The sequence below is a fragment of the Rhinatrema bivittatum genome, chromosome 7 (assembly GCF_901001135.1).
Source record: "Rhinatrema bivittatum chromosome 7, aRhiBiv1.1, whole genome shotgun sequence".
Taxonomy (NCBI): domain Eukaryota; kingdom Metazoa; phylum Chordata; class Amphibia; order Gymnophiona; family Rhinatrematidae; genus Rhinatrema; species Rhinatrema bivittatum.
In genome coordinates this window covers 70,952,587-70,975,193 of record NC_042621.1, presented here as the reverse complement: position 1 = coordinate 70,975,193, position 22,607 = coordinate 70,952,587, and the positions used below count along the sequence as shown (strand labels likewise).

The window sequence follows — 22,607 nt, the reverse complement described above, 5'->3', positions numbered from 1 at the left end:
CCTCCTGTGTTCTTCATCTTTCTACCCTGCCTTTCTATCCCGCCTTCTCTTAGACAGATACCCGATATTGACCTCTGCTTGCTTCCTGGACATCCCTTGACTGCCGTCTGCCTCGGATCTCTGCCTGCTACCCAGACATTCCTGCTTGCTGCCTGCCTCTGACTCCCACTTTCCTCCTGGATATCTCCATACGCTGCCTGCCAATGACCCAAGCTTGAATCTGACTTCGTTTGCTCGTCCCAGCCTCTTCAGTGGATCTTATGACCATCAGCAGAGGCCCCTACTTAAGATCTGACGATCCTGGCACCCAAAGGCTCCACTCAAGGGGAACAAGGGCTGGTATAAGTGAAGATCCAGCTGGGCCTCTGCTTCATCCGATTCGGCCAGCTAACTGTGGCGACTTGCAGGGCTCTACCCTGCAGGTTGCGCCAACTCCACTTCGGTCTAAGGGTCCACACCCACAGCATTAAAGACTTGACTATGATCTCAGCAAATCCCAAACTTTCTCGAGATATGCCAAGAAAGGAGGATCAGTAGTGGTGGTTCCACATCCCTAAGGTAGCTGCAGCAGTGAGAAGCCACAATGGAGGGGGTGACAGAAACTTCTGAGGACCTGTGGCACCCTTGAGGGGAGGAGAGTCACACAGTGAAGGCCCAGCAATACTCAGCTTTGGCTTACTGTGGCCTATCTCTGGCACCCAACCAGGAGCCACAAGCTATCCTAACAGTGAAGAAAACAACTGGAGATACCAAAAAATAAAGAATAATGAGGATAGGACAAAAAATGTAGAGCATGAAAGGAGAAGTAGAATACTAGGACCGAAAGAGAAAAGTAGAGGTTGACATTCAGCTTTTTCTGTACACATGATAATGCTGTAAATTGTCATGTAAGTGTAGTGTCTATTATGTGAGGTAGAAGCTATCAATAAGATTAGCAGTATACAGAAACCTACCAACATATGCAAGTCTGCAGAAGCCTTGAAGAAATCTCCTTACCTTTTTGGTGACTTTTGCCTGCATGTGGAGGGGCACTACCCCTATTTGGCAGTTTATTGTGCACCAAAAAACGCTATTGGGCTGATGCAATATTGGGTGTTCTGCTTAGCATGGTGGTGATCGTGTAGTTGGATGTACATTTTTTGAGCGCAATGCAATATATGGATTAGCGCGTCCATAATGCGCACTCAAAATCTGTACGTGGGGAATAGCGCCAATGGCATGCAAATCTTATTTAAATGCAGCAATTATCTACTAGTACCCGAATTTGCCAAAATTTTGTGCGCCTTTAGCAAGTTTTTTTACGTTCAAAATTTTGTGCCTGCCTTACCCTAGCGTTATTGTGCTGGAGCTAGTGGTAGCTGGCGGTTCCTGAAGGTTTCCTGCTTTTTCAGTGGAAACTGTTTACTTCCTTGTCATGCTGACTTTCTTCTTGCGTCTGCGAGCAAGAATTAGGGCAGCCATACTGGCGATAGCAAATAATCCTGCCAATGACAGAAGACCATCATCTGCTGCTGGCCTTGTACCAGCTCTGCCAAGTTGGCCCCCCACATACACCAGGAGCCCTTGCATTGTGTCCATCCTGTGGTCCAGCCGACCACATAGCGCGAGCACAGCATCCAGGTGTGCTTCCATTGAAGAAGGCCTTCCTTCCTCACGAGGTACGTCCTCAGATGCAGCCTGTTGCTCCTGCAGATCGCTGGCTGCAGATGGAGAATCAATGGAGGGCTCCTCATTGTCAATGACAACTACCTCCTCATCTTGCAGGGACATGGGGCGGGGTCTCGGGTCATAGTGGTGTTGGAGGTGGTGATGGCAGAGGTGGCGGGATTGGCAGAGATGGTGGTGACATGGGAGATGAAGAGGGTGGCAGAGGTGGTGATGACTTCGTTTTTGGGTACTTGCCAGGTTCTTATGGCCTGGTTTGGCCTCTGTTGGAAACAGGATGCTGGGCTTGATGGCCCCTCTCTCTGACCCAGTATGGCATTTTCTTATGAAGGACGAGGTGATACTTTTTCTCCTCCTCTGCACTGGAGGTATCTGAAATAGCAAAATAGCAAAGTGTTGGGGAAAAGGAAGGATGGGCGGAAGGAAGGTGGTGGTCAAGATGCATAGGTTTTATACAACAGATTTAAATAAACCTTATTATTTCTCCTCACAACAATAAGATTTTTACAGAGCAAAGAAGTTAATGGACTAGTGCTTCCATCAATCGTTTTTATCAATTAGATAAAGTTAAGAATGTACGGTGGACAGGCAGCCCTCGGGCACTAAAAAGACATTCTTACCTACTTTTTTCATTATCCTTGCATCCCGGCCCCCTGATATCGATTTAGCGACACCCAGGTCTTGGAAGTCAGTCCTTCAAGATGTTATACACGCTCAATCGTCAGACGTTAATCGGTAGAATGAACACAAATGGGGTCTTTTTTTTATGGATGTCCTTTTTAAGCAGTGACAGATGGGTGGGCAGACAGACACCAGGAATCAAACGTTGATAAAAACAGAAAGACCCTGTTTGTGGATGCTTTCAAGGACATCCATTTACTCCTCCATGCCAGCAAAAGTAAAATACAGCATGAAAAAAATATTTAAGTAAGCAGAAAGCAATCACCTCTTACCTTTGAAAAATGAAGAAATTAAAGCAGAAATTGCTTGAAGTCAAGGGACCAGTTTGTACCAGTCTGTGGCCAGTACAGGTTCCAATTGAACTCAGCACAAAAGGAAAGTTTGCCTCATTGCAGCGATTTATATACCCTGCAAATAGGATTATGACGCGCATGCTGACGTCACAGTGGGGGAGAGAAGCTGGTTTCAAATATTGATTTTTTAATTAAAATATCCTTTCTTTTGTAAATGAAACAATTGTATTGTTTTACAGTTGACAAAAGCCTTTTTGATAGGTATATGCAGGCACAGATCGCACTTGCGATGCAGTAAAATGTATGGCGCTATGAATGGTCTGTTTTGAACTACATGTGCCTTTTTCGCATGCTTTTCATTTAAATATTGTGTGCGTGTTACCAATGACAAATTGTACACGCGTTAAAACGATGTGTGTCCCTAATTAATGCATTTTCTTTGCGTGTCTTTTATTGCATCTGCCCCATGAGTGAAATACTTACCCCTCCAAACCTGCTAACAAATTATGGCTTCCTTTCTAATCTGAAGGTGAGCAGAACACTACATTTCCCAGATACACCTTAGGAAATAGAAGAGAAAGTGACTTGCCCAAGGTCACAAGCCTGGGCTCTGCAGCACTCACATGCAGCAAGCTGAAAGGTACCACAAGCTTCCCTAGAACTGATTTCTCAGTGGAAGATGAAGGATTTGAAGCCAAGTCCCTAGCTCATTACTTTAAAAAAAGTACAAAAGTACAAAAGAAAACTAGTAGTTTTCTTTTAAGGAGGAAAGACAACAGGAAGATTTGTGATTAGACAACCTGTCAGGTAGAGCATGTCAACTAGTTGGATTAGCATGTTTGAAACTTGTGTTCAGTAAAGCATCAGAAAGGCTTCAAATTTATTATATTGGGATCGGGGATTTAAGGGGCTTTTCCCATGTTGTGTCCATGGGGTAAAAAAGCTTTATCGTACTCATGGTAGTTACTGCACAAAACAGAGCTTTCGGCATGGCTTGCTTTGAGCTCCCTCCCTTCCTGTTTAAAGGCTTGTGTATTTTCAAACTCATAGCTGACTCAAAAGGGTGGCTTGACGCCCAAGAAGTCGCCCTACTTATCTACACCTTGAAATAACCTTGAACACAATGATCTTGAAATACATATGATGCAGTTCACATCTATTTCTAACCATTTGCCTACTACTGAAGGTCTAATATGCACTTTTCCTGGTAGCAAGGAGGAAATGTGGTTCAATAAAAGATATCACTATCTCATTGTTCCGATTACAAAAATGCATAATCCAGAGTTTGCAGCTCTGGGGTTTAAAAAAAAAAAAAAGGGCAGACAAACCTACTACGTGCTTAAGAGGAACAGCTTAGACACCCCCGCACCCCCAGCTCAATAGACAGAGCGCCAGCATCATACTGGCTAGTCAGAGCGGAATTTAAGGCAGCCAACCAGAAACTGGCTTACATCATGCATTTTCCGCTCAGGAAGACAGTTAAATAAGGGCAAATATGGCTCCCGCCTGCCGGTTGTGTAATAACCAATCAGAAGGCAGTTACTTAGTGAATGACACGTACGGAAAGCCAACCATTAGGTAAACAAAGAAGAGAAATTATATCAGCCAATCAGAGGTGGGGACAGAGTATCCAACCAGGATATGCCTTTCTTGACCTATCCGGCTCTGACTTACATCTTTGTTTCCAGGAATTGGTTCCCTGCCGGAGTCTTTGCCTGGCAGGAAATCGCGTTTGCTAAGGAAGCCTGCGGTCCCTTTCAGCTTGCTGCATGCAGGAGCATGAACTCGCTGGAACAAGCCGAAGGTAATTAAAAGAAAAAACAAACTAAAGCAAGCCAGAAAGCAAGTATTATTTAACCAGGATTTTATGTTGCCAGATGTGAGTAATGCACTGTGCGCACGGAGGATGCTGCTGCAAGCACTCCCTGAACATGTGGCTTTCCTTCTATAGACAACAGGCAAGGCACTGCCAGTACATGGCCTACAGCAGTGGGAACTTATTTATCTAAAGCTTGTCTCGCCTTCTGTGCCTGTAGACATAACCTTTCGTAAACCTGCCTCCAAGTGTAGGTTTCAAGTTAAATACAAGCAGAATGCATGGTTAAAATAGCAACACGAGCCTGTCAGCCCTTCATATTTCTTCTGGAAAAAGAACAAGCCTGCTTTCTCTTTCTGTACAGTGTCTGCCACTAGAAGAAGATAAGCATTGATTCTTTAAAACTGTAGAATTATCTACTGCCGTCAAAGAGATTTAGTGAAAGATCTGATCTGAGTGCTCCAACAACCCCTTTCTTATGTAGCAGGTGTGCATACATCTACTCATGTATGAGAAAAAGCAGCCAAGGGTGCGTTATGAGAGTTTTTGTTAATTAACCCTAACTGTTAATTTATGAGAGAATACTTAGAAAAAGGTTGGTTGCCCCCTTTTTTTTAATTTCTGGAGGTTTGCTTTCATTCATGACAGTGAGGAAACAATTTATAAAACAAACAGATTGGGATCCTGCCTCAAAATATTGTTCTCAATAGGATATATGCCTCCAGAAAGAACACTTCTGCTAGAAGCTTGTGTAATTTTGTATGATGATTTGGTTTTGGAAATATTTTTTAGGAAGTGAAGGTTATTTGCTTTTGCTTGCAAAATCTTTTGTATTGTGTTTGATTTAATACAGTAAACAGTGTTTGTAAAATTATCTTTTCTGTTGAACAGTTATTTGTAACATCCACAAAATCATTAATATCCTTTTGTAGTATTTTGATTTTGTTCCTGAGGAAATTTTAGCATTTATGTGTTTGCAAGTTACTCCGCTCACAGCATGAAAAAAGTAGATTCAGCTATGTTAAATACAGAAACAATACAATATCAAAACAGTTCCAAATGGTATCCTATACATGTATGCAACTATATTTTTATATACAGCATTTATAGAATGTTAATCATTTACCAAAGAGAATAGTCCACAGTTTAATAGTAAACTCTTTTGAAAAAAATCTTTAAAAAAATACAACACCTGCAGGTGCATCAAACTGACCACTGATGTTTCGATACAGAGTGCCTTCCTGCCTTGTAGCCCTAAAACTTCATAGAAAGAGTTGTATTCACCTTTCTTGACTGTGTAATTTCTGCAATATTTGCAACACAAGTTATATTCTCTTCTTAATTTTTATAACATAACCGTATAATTGCTGCAGATACTGGGATGTACCACAGATCTCACAATTCTAAAAGATGCAATTAGGAAGCAAACTGTCAGTCCTTTTAAAATGTAGCACTACTCCTACCATAATAAAAATCCTACCATAATAAAAAATCCATAGCTACAAATTCAATCCAAATGCCTTATTCTCCTTCGTTGCAGAACTCACAAAGTCCCCCACTCCATCCACACAAGAAGTAAATAGTATAGAGAAATGTGAAAAACTAGCCGATTACTTTAAAAGTAAAATATCCAAAATTCTTACTCGACTCCCCTCCAACCCCGCCCCCACCGACCCACTACCCATCGACAACAAAATTAATCTAGACTCCCTTGACACCACCTCCGTGAAGGAAGTTGAATCCATACTAAAAAAGATGCGACCAGCCACTCATATCGCAGACATCATCCCATCAAAAATCCTCCTCACCATTCCCTCCGCCATTGCGAAACCAATAGCAGAAATCATCAACTGCTCCATCACATCTGGGAAAGTCCCCGACCCACTTAAACTTGCCATCGTGAAGCCTCTACTAAAAAAACCCACCCTCGACCACAATGACCCTGCAAACTACAGGCCCATATCCAATCTCCCTTTCTTATCTAAAATCATGGAGAAAGTGGTTAACACACGACTCACCGATTTCTTAGAAGAAAACAATATTCTTCATCCTGCACAATATGGTTTTCGTAAAGATCGTAGTACCGAAAAACTTCTACTTGCTATAACGGACACCATCCTCAAAGGCATGGACCACAGCCAATCATACATACTTGCCCTTCTTGATATTTCAGCCGCCTTTGATACCGTGAACCATCAAATCCTAATATCACGCTTAGCAGAGATAGGAATCTCAAACACAGCCCTAGCTTGGTTCTCCTCATACCTCGACCACCGAAAGTACTTAGTCAAGCTTGATAATATTGAATCCGCTCACATTCCCCTTACACAAGGCGTTCCCCAAGGCTCCTCTCTATCCTCCACCCTTTTCAATATATACTTACTCCCACTATGCCACCTCCTCTCTAAACTTGGACTAAAATTCTTCTTATATGCAGACGACGTCCAAATACTCATTCCCATCCAGAAATCCATCAATGAAACCCTTCAGTACTGGGAATCTTGTCTGACATCCATCAATTCCCTCCTCTCCAATTTACACCTAGCACTCAATGCCTCTAAAACTGAAATCCTTATCATAGCAAATCAACCAATCGATTCAATCCATCAAATGATTCAAAACGCCTCACAAACTCACACACTACCTCCCAGTGTCAGAGATCTAGGAGTCTCCCTAGACAATCAACTAAGCTTCAAATCCCACATTAATTCTCTACTAAAAGGGGGCTTCTATAAACTTCAAATCCTCAAAAAACTGAAGCCCCTCCTCCACGCCCACGACTTCCGTACTGTGATGCAAACCACTATACTATCCAAACTCGACTATTGCAACTCCCTCCTCTTAGGCCTACCAGCATCCACCATTAAACCCCTCCAAATCCTCCAAAACACCATGGCAAGAATCTTAACAAACACCAGAAAAACAGACCATATCACTCCCATACTCCAGGACCTCCATTGGCTCCCCATCGCCTTCCGTTCCCAGTACAAAACACTCACCATCCTCCATAACACGCTATACAATAACAATTCACCCTGGCTTGAAAATATGCCAAAATTCCGTCAAGCTAATCGCCCCACGAGAAACTCCCTTGCTGGCACTCTCCAAATCCCCTCACTGAAAATTGGGCACCTTACCATTACCAGGGATAGAGCCTTCTCCATTGCGGGCCCCACCCTCTGGAATTCCCTCCCCGTCAAACTCCGCCTAGAACCATCCCTGAGCCACTTCAAAAAAGGAATCAAAACATGGCTCTTTAGACAGGCATACCCCAACTCCTCTCAATCCTAATTTTGTCCTACGAACCACCTTAGCTCACGCTCAGCCTTTATACCACCTCCCTGTCCTCCCACTCTCCTTCCCATCACCCCTCCCTGCTTCCTTCCCTTGCACTCTTAGCCCCCTAATACCCCTAATACACTCCCCTAATACCCCTAATACCTAATACCTCCTAATACACTCCCAATACACTCCTAGCCCCCTAATACCCCCAATACCCCTAATACCCCTATTACCCCTCCCTCTCACCCCCTAGTAACCCCTCCCTCAAAGTACCCGTGCCTTACCTTACCCCTTTTTCACTTTACCCCACCCGCCCCTCTCCCCCTGCTCCCTCCCTACTTTCTCCCCCCCCTCTAGCTTTTAACTATACATATGTGCACTTGCCTCCCCTTACTGTAAATAAGCCCACACATGTCAATTTCTCAAGTGTACATGCCTCGTTTAATTTGTATATAAGTTCCTTTGCATACTTAACCCTAACTTGAATGCAAAAGTTGTAATTTTGCTGTTAACTCTCTCTTCCTTGGTATTTTGTATTACCCAGTTAGCCCCTCCCTTGTTCTTTGTAATTTCCTTTCTCAGTTGACTGTAAACCGACATGATGTGTCCTACGAATGCCGGTATAAAAAAGTGTTAAAATAAAAATAAAATAAATAAAATAATAACTAGAAGTTTTAGCAGAAACCCAGGCACTCATGTAGCTGATGTCATGGCCATAGAGTTCCACCTCGACATCAGCCAGCCAGTATTCTCCGTCTCCAGCAGAATGTGGAGATGCACTTCCCCTCAGGGGGATTGCCTGTTAGTAAAAAGAAGGATTTGAAAGGAAATAATGGACAGACGAGACCTCTATATAACACCCTTTGCCTCCTGAGGTGATACCATGCATTCCTTCCCTCATTAGAGTGCCCTCAGACCAGGAGCCTTGACTGGCGTGGACCTAAAAAAAAAAAATAAAAAATTCAATAACAGTTGCAGGCTGAGAAATGCTTGGTGGTGAAGGCTTTAGCCCTCTTCCCTCCCCTTAGCCAGGACCTGTTCCAGTTCTCAACTAAGGAGGGCTGAGCTCAGGTAAAAGTGTTTGTTTTGCCTTTCTAAAAAAAAGAAAAAAAGCCGGGTCTGTTACCTCAACATTTAGCCGTCCCACTCAAGTCTCTGGGGAGTTCGTTAAGGTAGAGCAGGGTCGGCAGGTTGCGCAGCCATTTGACTAGGCCCCTCTCCAGGCTTCTCCCTTTTTTGGCACGTAGTAGGCCGTGAGGGGATTTTGTGCCTTTTCTTTCGATGGGCCATTGGCATTCTCCTGGGCGTTCAGTTGTACGATTAAGCAGCGCCGGGCACCCAGTTGGATGCCTAGTTGGACACGCACCTAGTCGCATATACTTGCACACACACTTTTTTTGTGTGTGTCTGTTTTGGGTGCGGGTTTTATACACACATCATCTAGGCGCTTACAACCATGGCACCCATGGCAAAGAAGCCTAAACGCCCATCCATTTGCACTGCATTCAAAAGCGGAGCCATTCAGCCGGAGCTGTCTTTAAGCCTGTGTCAGCACTGCCTGGATGCTCGGGGAGATTTACCTCCTTCTGATTTTGCTGACGATGGTCCATCTCTTCGGTTGGAGGACAGTGGCACCAAGAGTGGCACAGCAGAAATTTACCCTCCCTCGGTTGGATCCACGGACCGAGTTGTTGGGAGACACTCAGAATATCAGCTTCAGGTCTCTGGGACCGGGAATGGACCTGTCCTCCTTTTCCTGGGTATAATTTTTCCAGGTATTGCAGATCTTTCTTCAGGGACGGTCTTCTGAGTCAGCACTGCCTGCCAAGCTCGGTCCGTGCACACGGAGTGCTCCTCTGCTTGTCCCCACGGTCAAGCGCCTTTTGGCACAGCGCGGTCTGACAAGGCTCAAATGCAGATAGATCAGAATGAGACCGATGATAATGGCAGTGGCTCTCCCGCAGAGGCAGAAGAGATCCCCCCCCCCCCCCCCCCAGATTTGGAACCTTCTAGAACTCTTCTCCCTTTCTTCCATAAATATGAGTTACCAAGCTTGATCTCTCAGTCCTTGGAGACCCTTGGAGTGGCTGTGCCCGATTTTCCTTAAGGATGCAGAAGAAGGATCCCATTTTGGGCACCCTGCACAAGGCTTCTTGTTTCTTTGCCCTTCTGCATGCAATCCAGGAGTTGATTGATCTGAAATCGAGTGCACCAGAGGCTTCTTTTAAAGGAGGTTGGTCTTTTTTGGCAGGTTTTTATCCCATGGATCTGCAGCCAGAAAGTAGTTGTTTCCCTAAGGTGGATGCCTTGGTGCATTCATTCACGAAACATACCACCATCCCGCTAGAGGGAGGTGTGACATTGAAGGATTAAGGCCATCCTGAAGTAAGCATTTGAGGTAGTGATGAATTTACAAATTGCTTCTTGTTGTGTTTTGGTAGCCCGGGCTACATTGTGTCTTTGTCAAGATTCTGCCTCCGCCGTGTCCGATCTTGAACGTATGATAGGACTGTAGATAAATTTTAGGGTTGCAGGAACTCTTCTGCCTCAGGACACTTCTGGATCCCCTCCCACCTCACGATCCTAAATTCAGGAAAAGACAATGTTATCTCCCCAGAATTAGACTTTTTTCAGATTTGGCAGGATTAGCATTGTTACGACTGTTGCTGCCTGACGTCTCCACTCCACCCACCTTTTTTGCGACTCCTCCCACGGTTGATGGACGTCTGGCTGCCGTGGCGTTTGCCTGCTGTCCTCTCCAGCATCCCCGGTCCGGCTTAGGCGCTGCATCCCGCCATGTTGTCCAGGTACCATAGGGCGCACGCACCGCGCGGCCCTGCTTCTTATTCTCTCTTTGGCGTGAACCTCAGGGGCGTCCCCCTGTGATGATGTCACGCATCCCGGATACAAAACCCTACACTTTTTGCTATCTAATCGAGTTAGCAAGGTTCAGGAACTCCATACGGATGGGATTCGCTCTCCATACCTAGCTACTTTGCCTTTCCAACTTTTGGACTTTATCCTAACAGGGTACCCGCTCCTCGGGGCCCTCTCTCTTTTCTTTCAGGTCGCTATCAGGAACCGGTACTCGCTCCTTGAGGGCCATGTTCCCTCACTCACTGCCTGAACCTATCGCTTCTGCTTGGAAGAAACCGCTGCCTACATCAACTTTATTTCCTCAGAGCCGTTCCCTGGAACCAGGTACTCGCTCCTCGAGGGCCTGCCTCAATTCCAGCTTCTGTGTCACCTTCCGGGAGAAACTGCCGTGTGAGTAACTTTACCAATGAGGCTCAAAACCAGAACTCTGTGTATGCTCCACTTTTTGGGACCTCTGACTTAATATCGCTATGATATTAAGTCGGAGAATGTGCAGAAAAGCATTTTCTGTACACTTTCCCGGTGCAGGCTGAAATTAACTCCTGCACATTTTACTTTCTGTATCGTGCGGGAATAACTAATAGGCCCATCAACATGCATTTGCATGTTGCGGGCGCTATTAGTTTGGGGGGGTTGGCCGCACATTTTCAACACGCTATTACCCCTTACTGTATAAGGGGTAAAAATAGCGCATCGAAAACGCACGGCCAAACGCGGGCTAACAGTGCTGGAGCACACTTTACTGTATCGGCCTGTAAGACAATAGTTAGAACGTAATGAGGCTGCAAGCGGGACAACCAGGGGTTAATTTTCAGACAGGATTTAAATAAAGGTAAGAGAAGGAGCTTGAGGTATCAGCTCAGGAAGACTATTCCAAGCCTATGGTGCAGCCAGGTGGAAAACACAAGAGTAGGGAATTGGCATAGAGGAACTGGGAACTGATGATTGCATCTCTTGTACCACAGACCCTCAGGTTTCGCCGAGCAATACTAGTTTTACCCGCCTCGTTGTCACTGCTCACCAGTTTCCCGCAGGCAAGACTCGAGTTTTCCCGATAGCCTGCTTCAAAGGTTTAAGCTGAGCCACGGCCATGTGTGGCGAAACCGGGCCGCTCAATCTTCCTGCCAAAGGCTGAGGGAGGAGGCGGAGGCCGCCCGCCGGTAGAGGGCGCTGTGAGGGAGGCTCCGCAAGCGCCACCCGGTCCGTTCGCCGTCACAGCAAGCGCCAGCCGGCACTAACCCGCCCGACCAGAGAGGGCGCTGTGAGGAGGCGGTCGAGCCGCGGAGTCTCGCTCTCTGCCGCAGGCTGAGGGGTCTTGGTGCCGTCGTTGCCCTCTTTTTCACCGACGCCCGTGTTGTGTCAGCAGCACTGCGGGGGCCGCCTGTCCCGTCCTTTCCCGGGGAAGTGACTACGGAAGCCGCTTCTAGACCGTAAGTCCTCCTCCGGGGCCGAGCCCTCGTCCGGCGGCGGCTTCTTCCAGCTCCTCACGCCTCGGCCCCCCCCACCCCCTCCCTTCTGTCGCCTGCTCTAGGCCCCCGGGCCTGCTCTAGCCTACCCGCGCTTTTCCAAATCACAGCCGGGGCCAGCAAACAAAGGAACCAGCCGGGGCCTGCAACACACGTCCCCTTCCCTCTGCCCTTCCGTGCTGCCGCTCTTGCGGTTCCCCTCCCCCGGGACTCGGACCGCAGAGCGTCCGGCAGCGCCTGTCCCGGGTACCTTCTTCGGGCTTTTTTTTTTCCCTTCTCCCCAGAGCGTGCGAGGCGCCGGAGCATGGCCGGCCTCAATTTGAATTGTTGGCGTAGGTGATGCTCGGCTACGAAAATAAGATATTTACTGCCAGGCTTTAGTAGCTTGGCCACTAAACGTATTTTTATTCGCCATTTTTGTACGTAAAATGTTTTTGTTTCTATAGCGCCAACCCGACATAGTCGCCCGAAGCGGTGCGCAGTACATTTAATACCAACCGTCACAGCATTAATTGCTGCATGCTTGCCTACTGATTCTCGTGTGTGCAGCTATATCTTTTTTTTTATTATTTTATTTTTATAGTCTGATTTTCAGACATTCATATATAATTCTATTTGTTAAATGTATATTCCACCTTTGGTGACACTCGCATATTAACTTGAAAAGCCCTTCAAATAGGAGTCTTAAAATATTTTTTCTGGGTCAAAATTGATCCTCGGTTCTTTAAAGATCCCTGCCAGCCCTGTTATTTTTTCCCCCTACTTTATCAGTTATTTGGGATGCTGTAGGTGTGTTTTTTTTTTTATTTTATTTTTATAACACTTTTATGGTAATTCTTATTGAATGTTTTGTACCTGCCTTTGGTTGGGTAGTTAATAATAAATTGAAGATCTTAATAGAGTAATGGGAGCATTAGAACCATTACCTATCAGTACTTATCTCCTTTCAAAACCTTGGCTGAAACTAGTTCCTTAATTTAGTTTAATTTTACTTGGGAATACTTTATAGTTGTACCTCTTTTTTTTGGTCATTGAAGTTTACAGTTCCACTGTCTTTCCACGTTTTGTGACAGTAAGAATTTTGGAAGTTTTTCTTCTCATAAACTTAGGCTCAGTGGAACTTCTATGTACTACCAGACTGCAGATGGGAATTGATTCCTGAGCCAGGCATCGGTTCTCCAGCCTATTAGGGATGCTACAGAAGCAGCCTTTATAACCGCTAGGGAAAGGGAGTGTTATCTTTTACAATTGTGACCCCTAATGGCCAGACTGAGGGTGCACATATATCAGGTTTTGGGAAAAAATAATCTGTGGCTCCTGGCTACCCTAGAAGGAGCTTTGTACAAAAAAAAAAATCTGTACATTTATGTAAACATAATATCGCTGTGTAAAATGATACCTAGTTTTTACTGATGATACTAAAATCTGTAACAGGTTAGATACTCTGGAAGGTGCAGAAAACATCAAGGATCTAGTGAAGCTTGAGGAATGATCTAGTCTGGCAGCGAAGAGAATACTGAAAAATGCAGGTTCTTAAATTTGGGTTGCAGAAAACCCAAGGGAACAATATAGCATAGGGGGGTGAAGTTCTTGTGTGTGCAGGATCTAGGGGTGTCTATAATCTGATGATCTTAAGGTGGCCAAATAAATGGACAAGACAATGGCAAAAGCTAGTTGGATGCTAGGGTGCATAGGGAAAGGAGTAGCAGAAAAATGGAGGTGGCCCTGTATAAGTCTTTGAGATCACATTTGGAGAACTGCTACATTTCTGGATACATCATTTGCAAATTGACTACTCTGGTTATAATCTAGAGGACAGATACAAAAATGGCCATTGATTTTCATCATAAATAGGGACCTTAGTTTTCAGGGTTTGATTTTTTTTTTGTGTGGGATTTCTCTCCCATTTTTTTTGTTCTTATAAAAAACAGAGCATAAAATGATTTGTAATTTTTCTTCATGAATAACATTTTTGTTCTTGTTGGAATAAATACTGAAATTCTTGGGGAAAAATAAATTTAAAAATGAAGGTACCTAGTCATACTGCATATGGGGACAAATGTAAAGATGCAAGGAAAGGGCAGATATATTCATTGAAGATATTTAAATGTCTAAATGTATAGGAAATTGACTTATTTTAACAGGGATTTATAGAATGAGGGATCATGGGATGAGGTTGAAAGGGAGTAGACTCAGGAATAACCTAAGGAAATCATTTTTACAGAGAAGATCAATGAATGGAACAGCTTCCCTGTAGGGGGGTAGATGTAAGGAGAGTCTCAATTGAAGAGAACATGGGACAAGCAGAGAGGATCTCTGAGGGAAGTGAAGAAATTATAAAGCTGAGCAGGAGATGTGGATGGCTGTATGGATTTTTCCATTAGCTGTTTTTGAAATGCAATACAGAAAAGTTAAATGCAAAATTTTTATAACTCTTATGCAAGTACTGTATTAGTACATCTTAAGGCTTTCCCTTCCTACCTCACTGGTACAACCACTTCAACTCACCCTGCAGCATCTACCCCTTAGTTCTGTTAATACCTTCACCTTGATCCCTCAGCTCCATCTCTCTTCCCAGGTCTTTCATTCTTCCCTCTTCCTTTTTCCCCAGCTTCTGTCATCCCTTCTTTCCAGTCTTTCCTCTGTGTAATGAATGTATATGGTATACACTTATATGCATATGTATGTAGATATGTGTACATATTCTCACTATGTGGGCCTGATGCGATATCCAGTTTGGTTTGATTTCAGTAGGACCCTTTTATTCTGGGGTGCTCGCTCTTTAATCATTCTTCAGAAAATGGAACCCCACTCACCCACTTGCTCACTAAATCAGGTCATAAAAAGAAAGCAAAGTTCTAGTCAGAATTCAGGATCTATTCATACTTAGTACTGTTCCAGTCCCTCTGCTTTCAAAAACTAGGTCTTGGCTTAAATATGTAGGTGGAGAAAGTTACTACCTCTTGCTTTCAGGTACCAGTTAGTAGATGTGGCAGGTTCTGGCTATTTATTTTTTTTCAAGAGCTTCCTTGTACTTTTGGTTTAGGCTATTTACGGTATATCGGCATTCTGTGTAATTGATACCTCCTTTTGAATAATGAGGAATCCTGCCTTTGGACCCTCTTCCCCCAAACCCATTTTCAAACATGAGCTTGACTAAGAACCTAACTTATTAACTGCATTTTTCCCCCTGATTGACATTCATTGAGTCCTCATTCCTTTCTTATTTAATGTGGAAAGTTTCCTTGATTTAAGTCCATTAATTTCTGACTGGGATTTATAGTTCTTTCCTTTAATACCAATACTCTTCCCTGTATGAATCAGAGAATCTTAGTTTTTGGTTGGCACATCTGTTGTCTAATACTGTCATTCCCCCTTCGTGGTTCACTGTTAGTGTTGGGCATTGAACACTTAGGCAAAGGGTTTGGACAGTCTATTTGCATTTCCGCTTTGGGTTTCCATTGGGAGTGACTTTCTCATTGCATATATTTAATTTCATGCTATCGTTCTGATATTTATTTCCTTATATTGGTGCATGTACTGTAATGGTTTGTCAGTTTCTAGTATATATTCTGTACATTGATTGTATTTTCCCGCAGATAAGCAGGCTGAATTAGCCATGCTGTCTGGGAGTGCCCCCTGGTGGCCCGATGCGGAAACTTCTTAGCATGTTAAGAATTTTGCTTCTGCATGCCTGCGTGGTACTTACTTCCTTTCCTCAGTTTTTCGCTTTCCCTTGCAGCAACGGTCGCAGGTTCTTCTCTCTTGCCTTTCTTTCCTTTTGACTAAATTTCACTTCACTTCACTGAACCCCAAATGGCACTTTTCAGTGCTCCAGTGGCCCCAAAAGAGCCTGGATTTAAATCATGCCAATGTGGAAAGATTATGTCCAACACAGACTGACAGACATGACTGTTATCTATGCCTGAGACCCACTCACGATCAGACTTCCTGCTGAGACTGTGGCAGGATGTCTTCAAGGACCCAGGGCAGCGAGCCACAAAAATAGCAAGGCTCTGGGAGTCTGAGGAGGTTCCATCAGGCTCTTTTGCCCCCTTTCAATGCTCTGCTCAGACTTTCCCAGGCTGGGAGCCCAAGCAGAATAACCGCAAGAAGAAATACTCTTCTCTGGAATCATCGTCTAGTAAGACTAAAGGGCCTAGGGCCCGAAACAGTCGGCAGGTAAGGCCAAGAGTGGAAAACCCAGACAGGCCCATATGGCATCAGTTGCGGCTGCAGAAACAGTGGGATGCTGTGGCACTGAGTGAGTCATCTGCGCTGCTAGCTAAAGATAGCTGTCTGAGGGTCACGGTCAACGCGGAGCTCACAATGCTGAGCGTCATTCCACGCACTTGAAGCAGAGGGACAGGATTCCGACGCACCCTGTGCCAAGCCATGCTCAGACGCTACTGACACAGCCGTGCCTGATGCGTCAACGCATGTAAAAGCTAATGGGAGATCCCACAACATGACAATGACACATTCGATATACAGGTTTCATTCGTCACAGGACTCTACTGTGGAGCCTTCCCACTGTTCACAGAGTAGGGAGAGAATCTTTACTCTCTTGAATATGAAAGGGTCTGGTGCTCCCGATGGGGATGCTCCATATGTGTCCATATGCTGCTCTTCCTCGATATGAATCCCCCCAGTGTGGGAAGAGAAGCATCCCTATCGATTAAGAGGAAAAGAACATCTTCAGCTGCTTCCCAAGCCTTGCAGGGAGCAGCCTCACAAACAATGTCCCAGATAACCAAAATCCTGCAGACTTTCTTGGACACTTTAGTGTTCACTCAAGATCGTAAGCAGCGGATTCGGACTCTGCAGTGGTTTCTCTGGCCTGGATAGCATCACTGGATGAGGAGCTGGTGGTAGAGTTAAGTTTGCTGGTCTCTAGACCAAACCGGGAACTGGTTTACTCCTCGCCAGAGTCTTCAGGCATACCCTCGGATCCACCGGAAAACCCCCCTGGAGATCTCATCACCTCCAGAGGATCTTTCATATTCCAAATTTATAGAGAAAGCATTGTATTGAACCTAGAGACCAAGAAGTTGCTGGATCCTAGATCTGAAGTCCATGGGCTATTAAAAATCTTCAGTGTCCTGATGGCTTTACCTTCCCACTCAGTCCTAGATGGAGTTATGGATAGGATGTGGAAGATGCCATTCTCTGCTCTCGCCATCTCTAAGAAGATGGACTTAAAATTCAGGATGCAAAACTCAACCCACTTTGGCCCAGTCCATTTGCCATACACATGGGTGGTGGTTGAATCCACAGTGAAGTGAGCCAGGAAGACCAGGCTCTATTCAAACTCCCTTCTGGCCAAGAAGGGCAGTTATTTGGATGACTTTGGGAGAAAAGTCATCCATGCTAAACGCCAAGATGTAACACCACCAATTCTATATAACATGATATCTCTACGAATGCCTCCAGTCCCTTAAAGTCTGACTGTGACCAGAAAGCGGGAGAGAGACCACAACAGGGTATCACTGATATGGAAGAAGGCTTGTGGCATTTGCTTCGCACAATCTGAGGGCTTTGACATGTCAGCCGTGCCGCGTGGAAAAATAGCGGCAGCTGCAGCATCGGCCCCCGAGCAATCGAAGCAGCTGGTAATCGGGAAAGGAGACAGCAGCATGAGCCTCCCGTGGCCGATGGGATTCTTCTTTCTTGGCCTGCGTGGGCTGGAGGAGGAGCCTGCTGCAGCTACCATTTGTGCTCGGGGGGGGAGGAGGAAGTGAGTGAGAGAGAGAGAGAAGCAGTCAGCCTGTGTGTGATTGAGAGAAACTGGTTAGAGAGCTGATGTGTGTGTATCTGAGAGATAATGAAAGTGACTGCTCAGGGAGGTGACCAATGTGTGTCGAAGTGAGAAATCTGGGTATGTAAGAGAGCCTGGTGGTGGGGGGGTGTGTGTGAAAGAGCATGGGAGTGAGAAGCCTGTGTATGCATGCATGAGAGAGAGAGACTGGTAAGGTGACGGTGTGTGTGAATGTGAGAGAGAATGTGATTCAGGGCATGAGAAGCCTGTGCATGTGAGGAGAGTGAGCATGGGAGTGGGAAGCCTGTGTGTGTGTATGGCATGAGAGAGACCGTTCAGGAAGGTGACTGTGTGTGTCAAAGACTGTTTGGGAGATGGTATGTATTTTATTGGTGTTTGGAGAATGTTTAATAGTTTTTATTAATTTTTTAATTGGGTGTTATTGTGTTCATAGCTGTTTTGTAACATTTATTCTGCTTATTAGTATAGTTTTATAATTGGTTCTGTATGGGGATCTATAGCTGCTTGCTAGTTCTGTTTTCCTAATAGGAGGTGTATTGGTTTTTAAGGCCTGATTTAATATTTGTAGTGTTGCCTTTTCATAGATAGGGTTGCTCCTCTTTGAGTGTATTCCATAATACAGGTGTAACTGTGTGCGGATTAGTTTGTGCATTACTACAGATCCTGGGAGTATGTTAGGTTGGTTCTGTGTCTGTTACCAAGATGAGATATTTTACTAGCATGTAAGCATTTGTATCAGCCTTATTTGTTGTGTTTTCTCAAGAGGACATGCATTGGTGGTAAACTGCTGTCTTTTCATGAGTAGGGCTATTGAGCCTGGTAGTTGGAGTTTGTGTTGCTGTTACTGAGATGACACCAGAACCAGAATATCTTTTTTGTAGGGTGAGTTGTACGGGGAATGTCATAATTCTGCTTTACATCCATTATTGTGGGTCAAGGGGGTTCCCATGGATACAAACTGTACTTTTACATCTAGCCCCGTGACTATCATGGGTCAGTGTGTCACGCATGTGAGAACCATCTGTCAGGTGTGTCCCGACAGAAAAAAGGTTGAGAGCCACTACTCTAAGCAATCCCTTTTTTCTTTTCTTCCCTCTAGACCAGTCCACATTCCATAGCTGCTGGAGACAGAACACACTTTTTCCCTTACTAATCTTATCCTTGGGTATAAGGGGGTGTGGTCTAAGTCAGTTGTGGATGCGAGAGGACTTGACCTGCATTCCAAAACAGCATGGTGCGGGGCCACAGATGTCAGGCACATCCAGGATGTGACCAGGACCATGCACCGCCGTTGCCAGGCAGCACAGGTACCTTTCCCCTCCAGGATCATTCCGAGCAGTTGGGGCGGCCTGTGGATCCCTGCCTCTGACATCAGCACAGTTGAAACATAGCCTGAGCTCTAAGAACCCTCCCATGGGAAGCAGAAATTAAGGCAACCCTTTTTCCTGGTGATGTAAAAGCAGCAGATGAAATTGCCTTCAGCTCTCCAGGCGTTTTTCATGGATTTCATGGTGGTGTAGATGAGATCAGGGGTTCTCAACCCAGTCCTTGAAACACATCTAGCCAGTTTTTCAGGATGTCCATAATAAATATGCATGAGGTAGATTTTCATTCATTGGAGGCAGTGCATGCAAATTTATACTATGCATATTCATTGTGGAAATCCTGAAAACCTGACTGGCTAGTTTGTATCTCAAGAACTAGGTAGAGAATACATAAGATTAGATTTACCCCCCGATTTTTCTCCTGGTGAAGGATGCTAGTAGTTGTATTGGCATCTTTTACAAACATCATTCAGTACAGTAAACTATTCTTCATTCTATGGTCTGTTCCCTGTACATACCCGGATCAGTCCAGACTCCTGGGTTTTGCCTCCCCCCCCCTCTAGCAGATGGAGACAGAAGTTTACAAATAAAACTCCGCCTTATCTAGGCTGGTGCCACCTACAGTCTGGCAGTCTTCTGTCTCCTAGCAGGTGGAGAGGGTGCAAAACCTACAGTCTGAGCTGAGACCTAGTTTAAAAAAAAAAAAGAGAGAACAGAAATTTTAAGGAGTGGTAGGTAGGTTGGTAGGAAGCTGAGACTGCAGTTGGGTGCCTGCAGGTCTGGCCTTACCTTCTCACAGGGAGTGGTGAGGTTCTGCTGGGACCATCCCTCCTGTGGTTGAGGCCGCTGAAGGTGGGCTGGGGGCCCTCGCCAGCGCTTGTTGTTTTTCCCTGTCCTGGGGGTGACACCGGGGAGCTCGGTTCACTCCCCCCAGGTGGACCTGGAGCCGGCGGCGAACGGTAAAAAAACCCCAAAAGTTAGTGTAAGTTTTGTTTTTTTGTTTGCTCTCTTTCTCTCCCCTGTCCCTTCCTTTGCTCTCTCTTTCTCTCCCCTGTCCCTTCCTTCGCGGGGCGTTTCGTTCGCGTGGGGGGACGCGGGCGTGAGCGCGGACATTGCTTCAGTGTTGTGTTTTCATCGGGAGGCATGCCGTGGCGGCTGGTCTGCCAGGCCTGCGGAGCGGCCCGACGTGTCTCCCGCGACAGCCTTTGCTCTGGCTGCTTCTCGAGAGGGGAAGGGGTCTCTGCCTTTCCGTCAGAGCGGGACTCTCCGGATCCCACCCCTTATAAGGTAGCTCTGGTACATCCCAGGAGTCTGGACTGATCCGGGTACGTACAGGGAAAAGAAAATTAGGTCTTACCTTGGTTAATTTTCGTTCCTGTAGTACCACGGATCAGTCCAGAGTCCCGCCCGTTCTGCTGTGATAAGGGAGAGTCCGGTGTGATTGCGTCTTTCTCTCTGCCCATTCTGAGTTTTTCCTGTCTATTTGTTATCGATGGCTCAGGTTCTGGTCCCATTTGGGGGGTTGTTGAGCCAGTGGTTCTTGTTGTTAGGTTACTGTATATAGTTCATTTGAGGTTGTATTGGGGGCTTCATCTGCTTTGACATTAAGTAAGACTGCCAGACTGTAGGTGGCACCAGCCTAGATAAGGTGGAGTTTTGTTTGTAAACTTCTGTCTCCATCTGCTAGAGGGGGGGGGGCAAAACCCAGGATTCTGGACTAATCCGTGGTACTACAGGAACGAAAATTAACCAAGGTAAGACCTAATTTTCTTTTTTCTCAATGGAGCAAGAGTGGAATGTCCCAGGGTTCTGTCCTGGGACCAGTGCTTTGTAATATATTTATACATCCAGGAAAGGGAGCAAATGATAGTTTGTATATGACATAATTATTCCAAGTTGTTAAATCACAAATGAATTGTGAGGAATAGCAGGAGCACCTAGGGAGACTAGGCAATCAAAAGGCAGATGAAATTTAATGTGCATAAATGCAAAGTGATGCACATAGGGAAAAGTAATCCAAACTAATTACACAGTGTTAGGAGTTACCACCCAGCAAAAGCATCTAGGCTTCATTGGGACAATACTTTGAAATTTTCAGCTCAGTGTGTGGTAGTTGTCAAAGAAGCAAACAATTTGTGGACCGATTGCAGGGTTTCGCAGAATGGAGAATGTCATAATAGCTCTGTATTGTTCCATGGCGAGGCAAATCTCACAAGTGCCAATGCGAGCTTTTGGGGTAATATCCTAAGGAAACAAACACAATAACTAGAAAGCTACTAACTTTTCAGCAGCTAGCCTAGGGGTGAAGGCACAGTTGCCTTTCCCCAGTTGAGACAGCAGGCCCTCTACATTTTTGTTCAAAAGCCTCTGTCTCAGTCAAGTTTTATCTTTTTGCTGGCCTTTGGCATTTCCATTGGATACATGACTATTTCCCACAATGAGTTTTTCCTCCCATCTTACACTCCATTCCATCTTCTATATCCACTAGGGCATTATCCTCTCTAAATTCCATATCAAATGGCCCTATAGATTTCTGATTTTGTGCATGCTTTTTTTTAATGCTAAACTCCTTGTTAAATCAGGAGTAAAATTGTGCTGCTCAGTGCATTAACATGTGTGCATAGCCAAGCAAACCTTATTGCATTGGGGCCCCAGATGGATGCATAGGCCACATCCTAGGGGTGTGGTTTATTTATTTTTTATTTTTTTTTAACTTTAATGATTTCTGAGTTTACATTTCCAATTTGCTCTCGGCTGTGTTAGGTGTTGGAACCAGTCATAGAGAGTGTAGGGGTGAATGTGTCTGATTCTTTTTGTTCTCAGTTTTATTAGGGAATGGGAGATGCCTATTGTGCTTGTGTAATTGGACTTTGAACCTGCTAAGTTGTAAAGGAAGGGCATAAAGGGGCTGTTCTGTATGATGCTGGTAGAAAAATATTTCCCTTTAATATTTTTTTTTTTTTTTTTTGCTCCCTAGGTTTTCTCTTTCAGGCCCTCTCCCTCCCCCATTTCATCTTCTCTCCTTTTTGTGAAGCCCATGGGCAATCTTAGGTTGCCTTGTAGGGCTCCACTGTCGGTGGCAGCAGCATCTGTCTTCTCTGGCTCTTGGTATTTTTTTCCCTCCTGTCTGTGTCAGGTGCTGAATGTTGGGCATCTGGGCAACCTGAATTTTAGGCACCTGGCAAAGTGAATTTTTTCTAGACCTGAGTAATGCATTGCAAGTATCATGTTAGAAAGTGTATTAAAAACTGTCTGAAGCTGTTTCCTAAATCAGTCTCCTTTCAAATGATTACAAGCTTCATTTATTTATAATTGTTAAATAATGTACAGGGGTGGAAAAATTTATAGAAACTTAGGAAACTGCCAACATTCTTAGGCATAGGGATGATGGGAATGAGAATATCCTTTTACTTGTTTATTCTC

The 22,607-nt window shown here is 45.0% G+C and overlaps 1 protein-coding gene across 8 annotated transcripts in view; it reads left to right on the top strand.

Moving 5' to 3' along the window:
* Positions 1-22,607, top strand: part of LOC115095174 (nuclear receptor coactivator 5-like) — a 96,600-nt gene that overhangs the window by 20,244 nt on the left and 53,749 nt on the right. For 6 of the 8 annotated variants that reach the window (XM_029608499.1, XM_029608495.1, XM_029608498.1 and 3 more), the window contains exon 2: positions 4,328-4,443. In XM_029608499.1, the coding sequence (XP_029464359.1) occupies positions 4,328-4,443 (116 nt within the window). Of the gene's footprint in view, positions 1-4,327; positions 4,444-11,880; positions 12,045-22,607 lie in introns of those variants that run through there. The other 2 variants (XM_029608501.1, XM_029608500.1) reach the window with 2 other exon arrangements.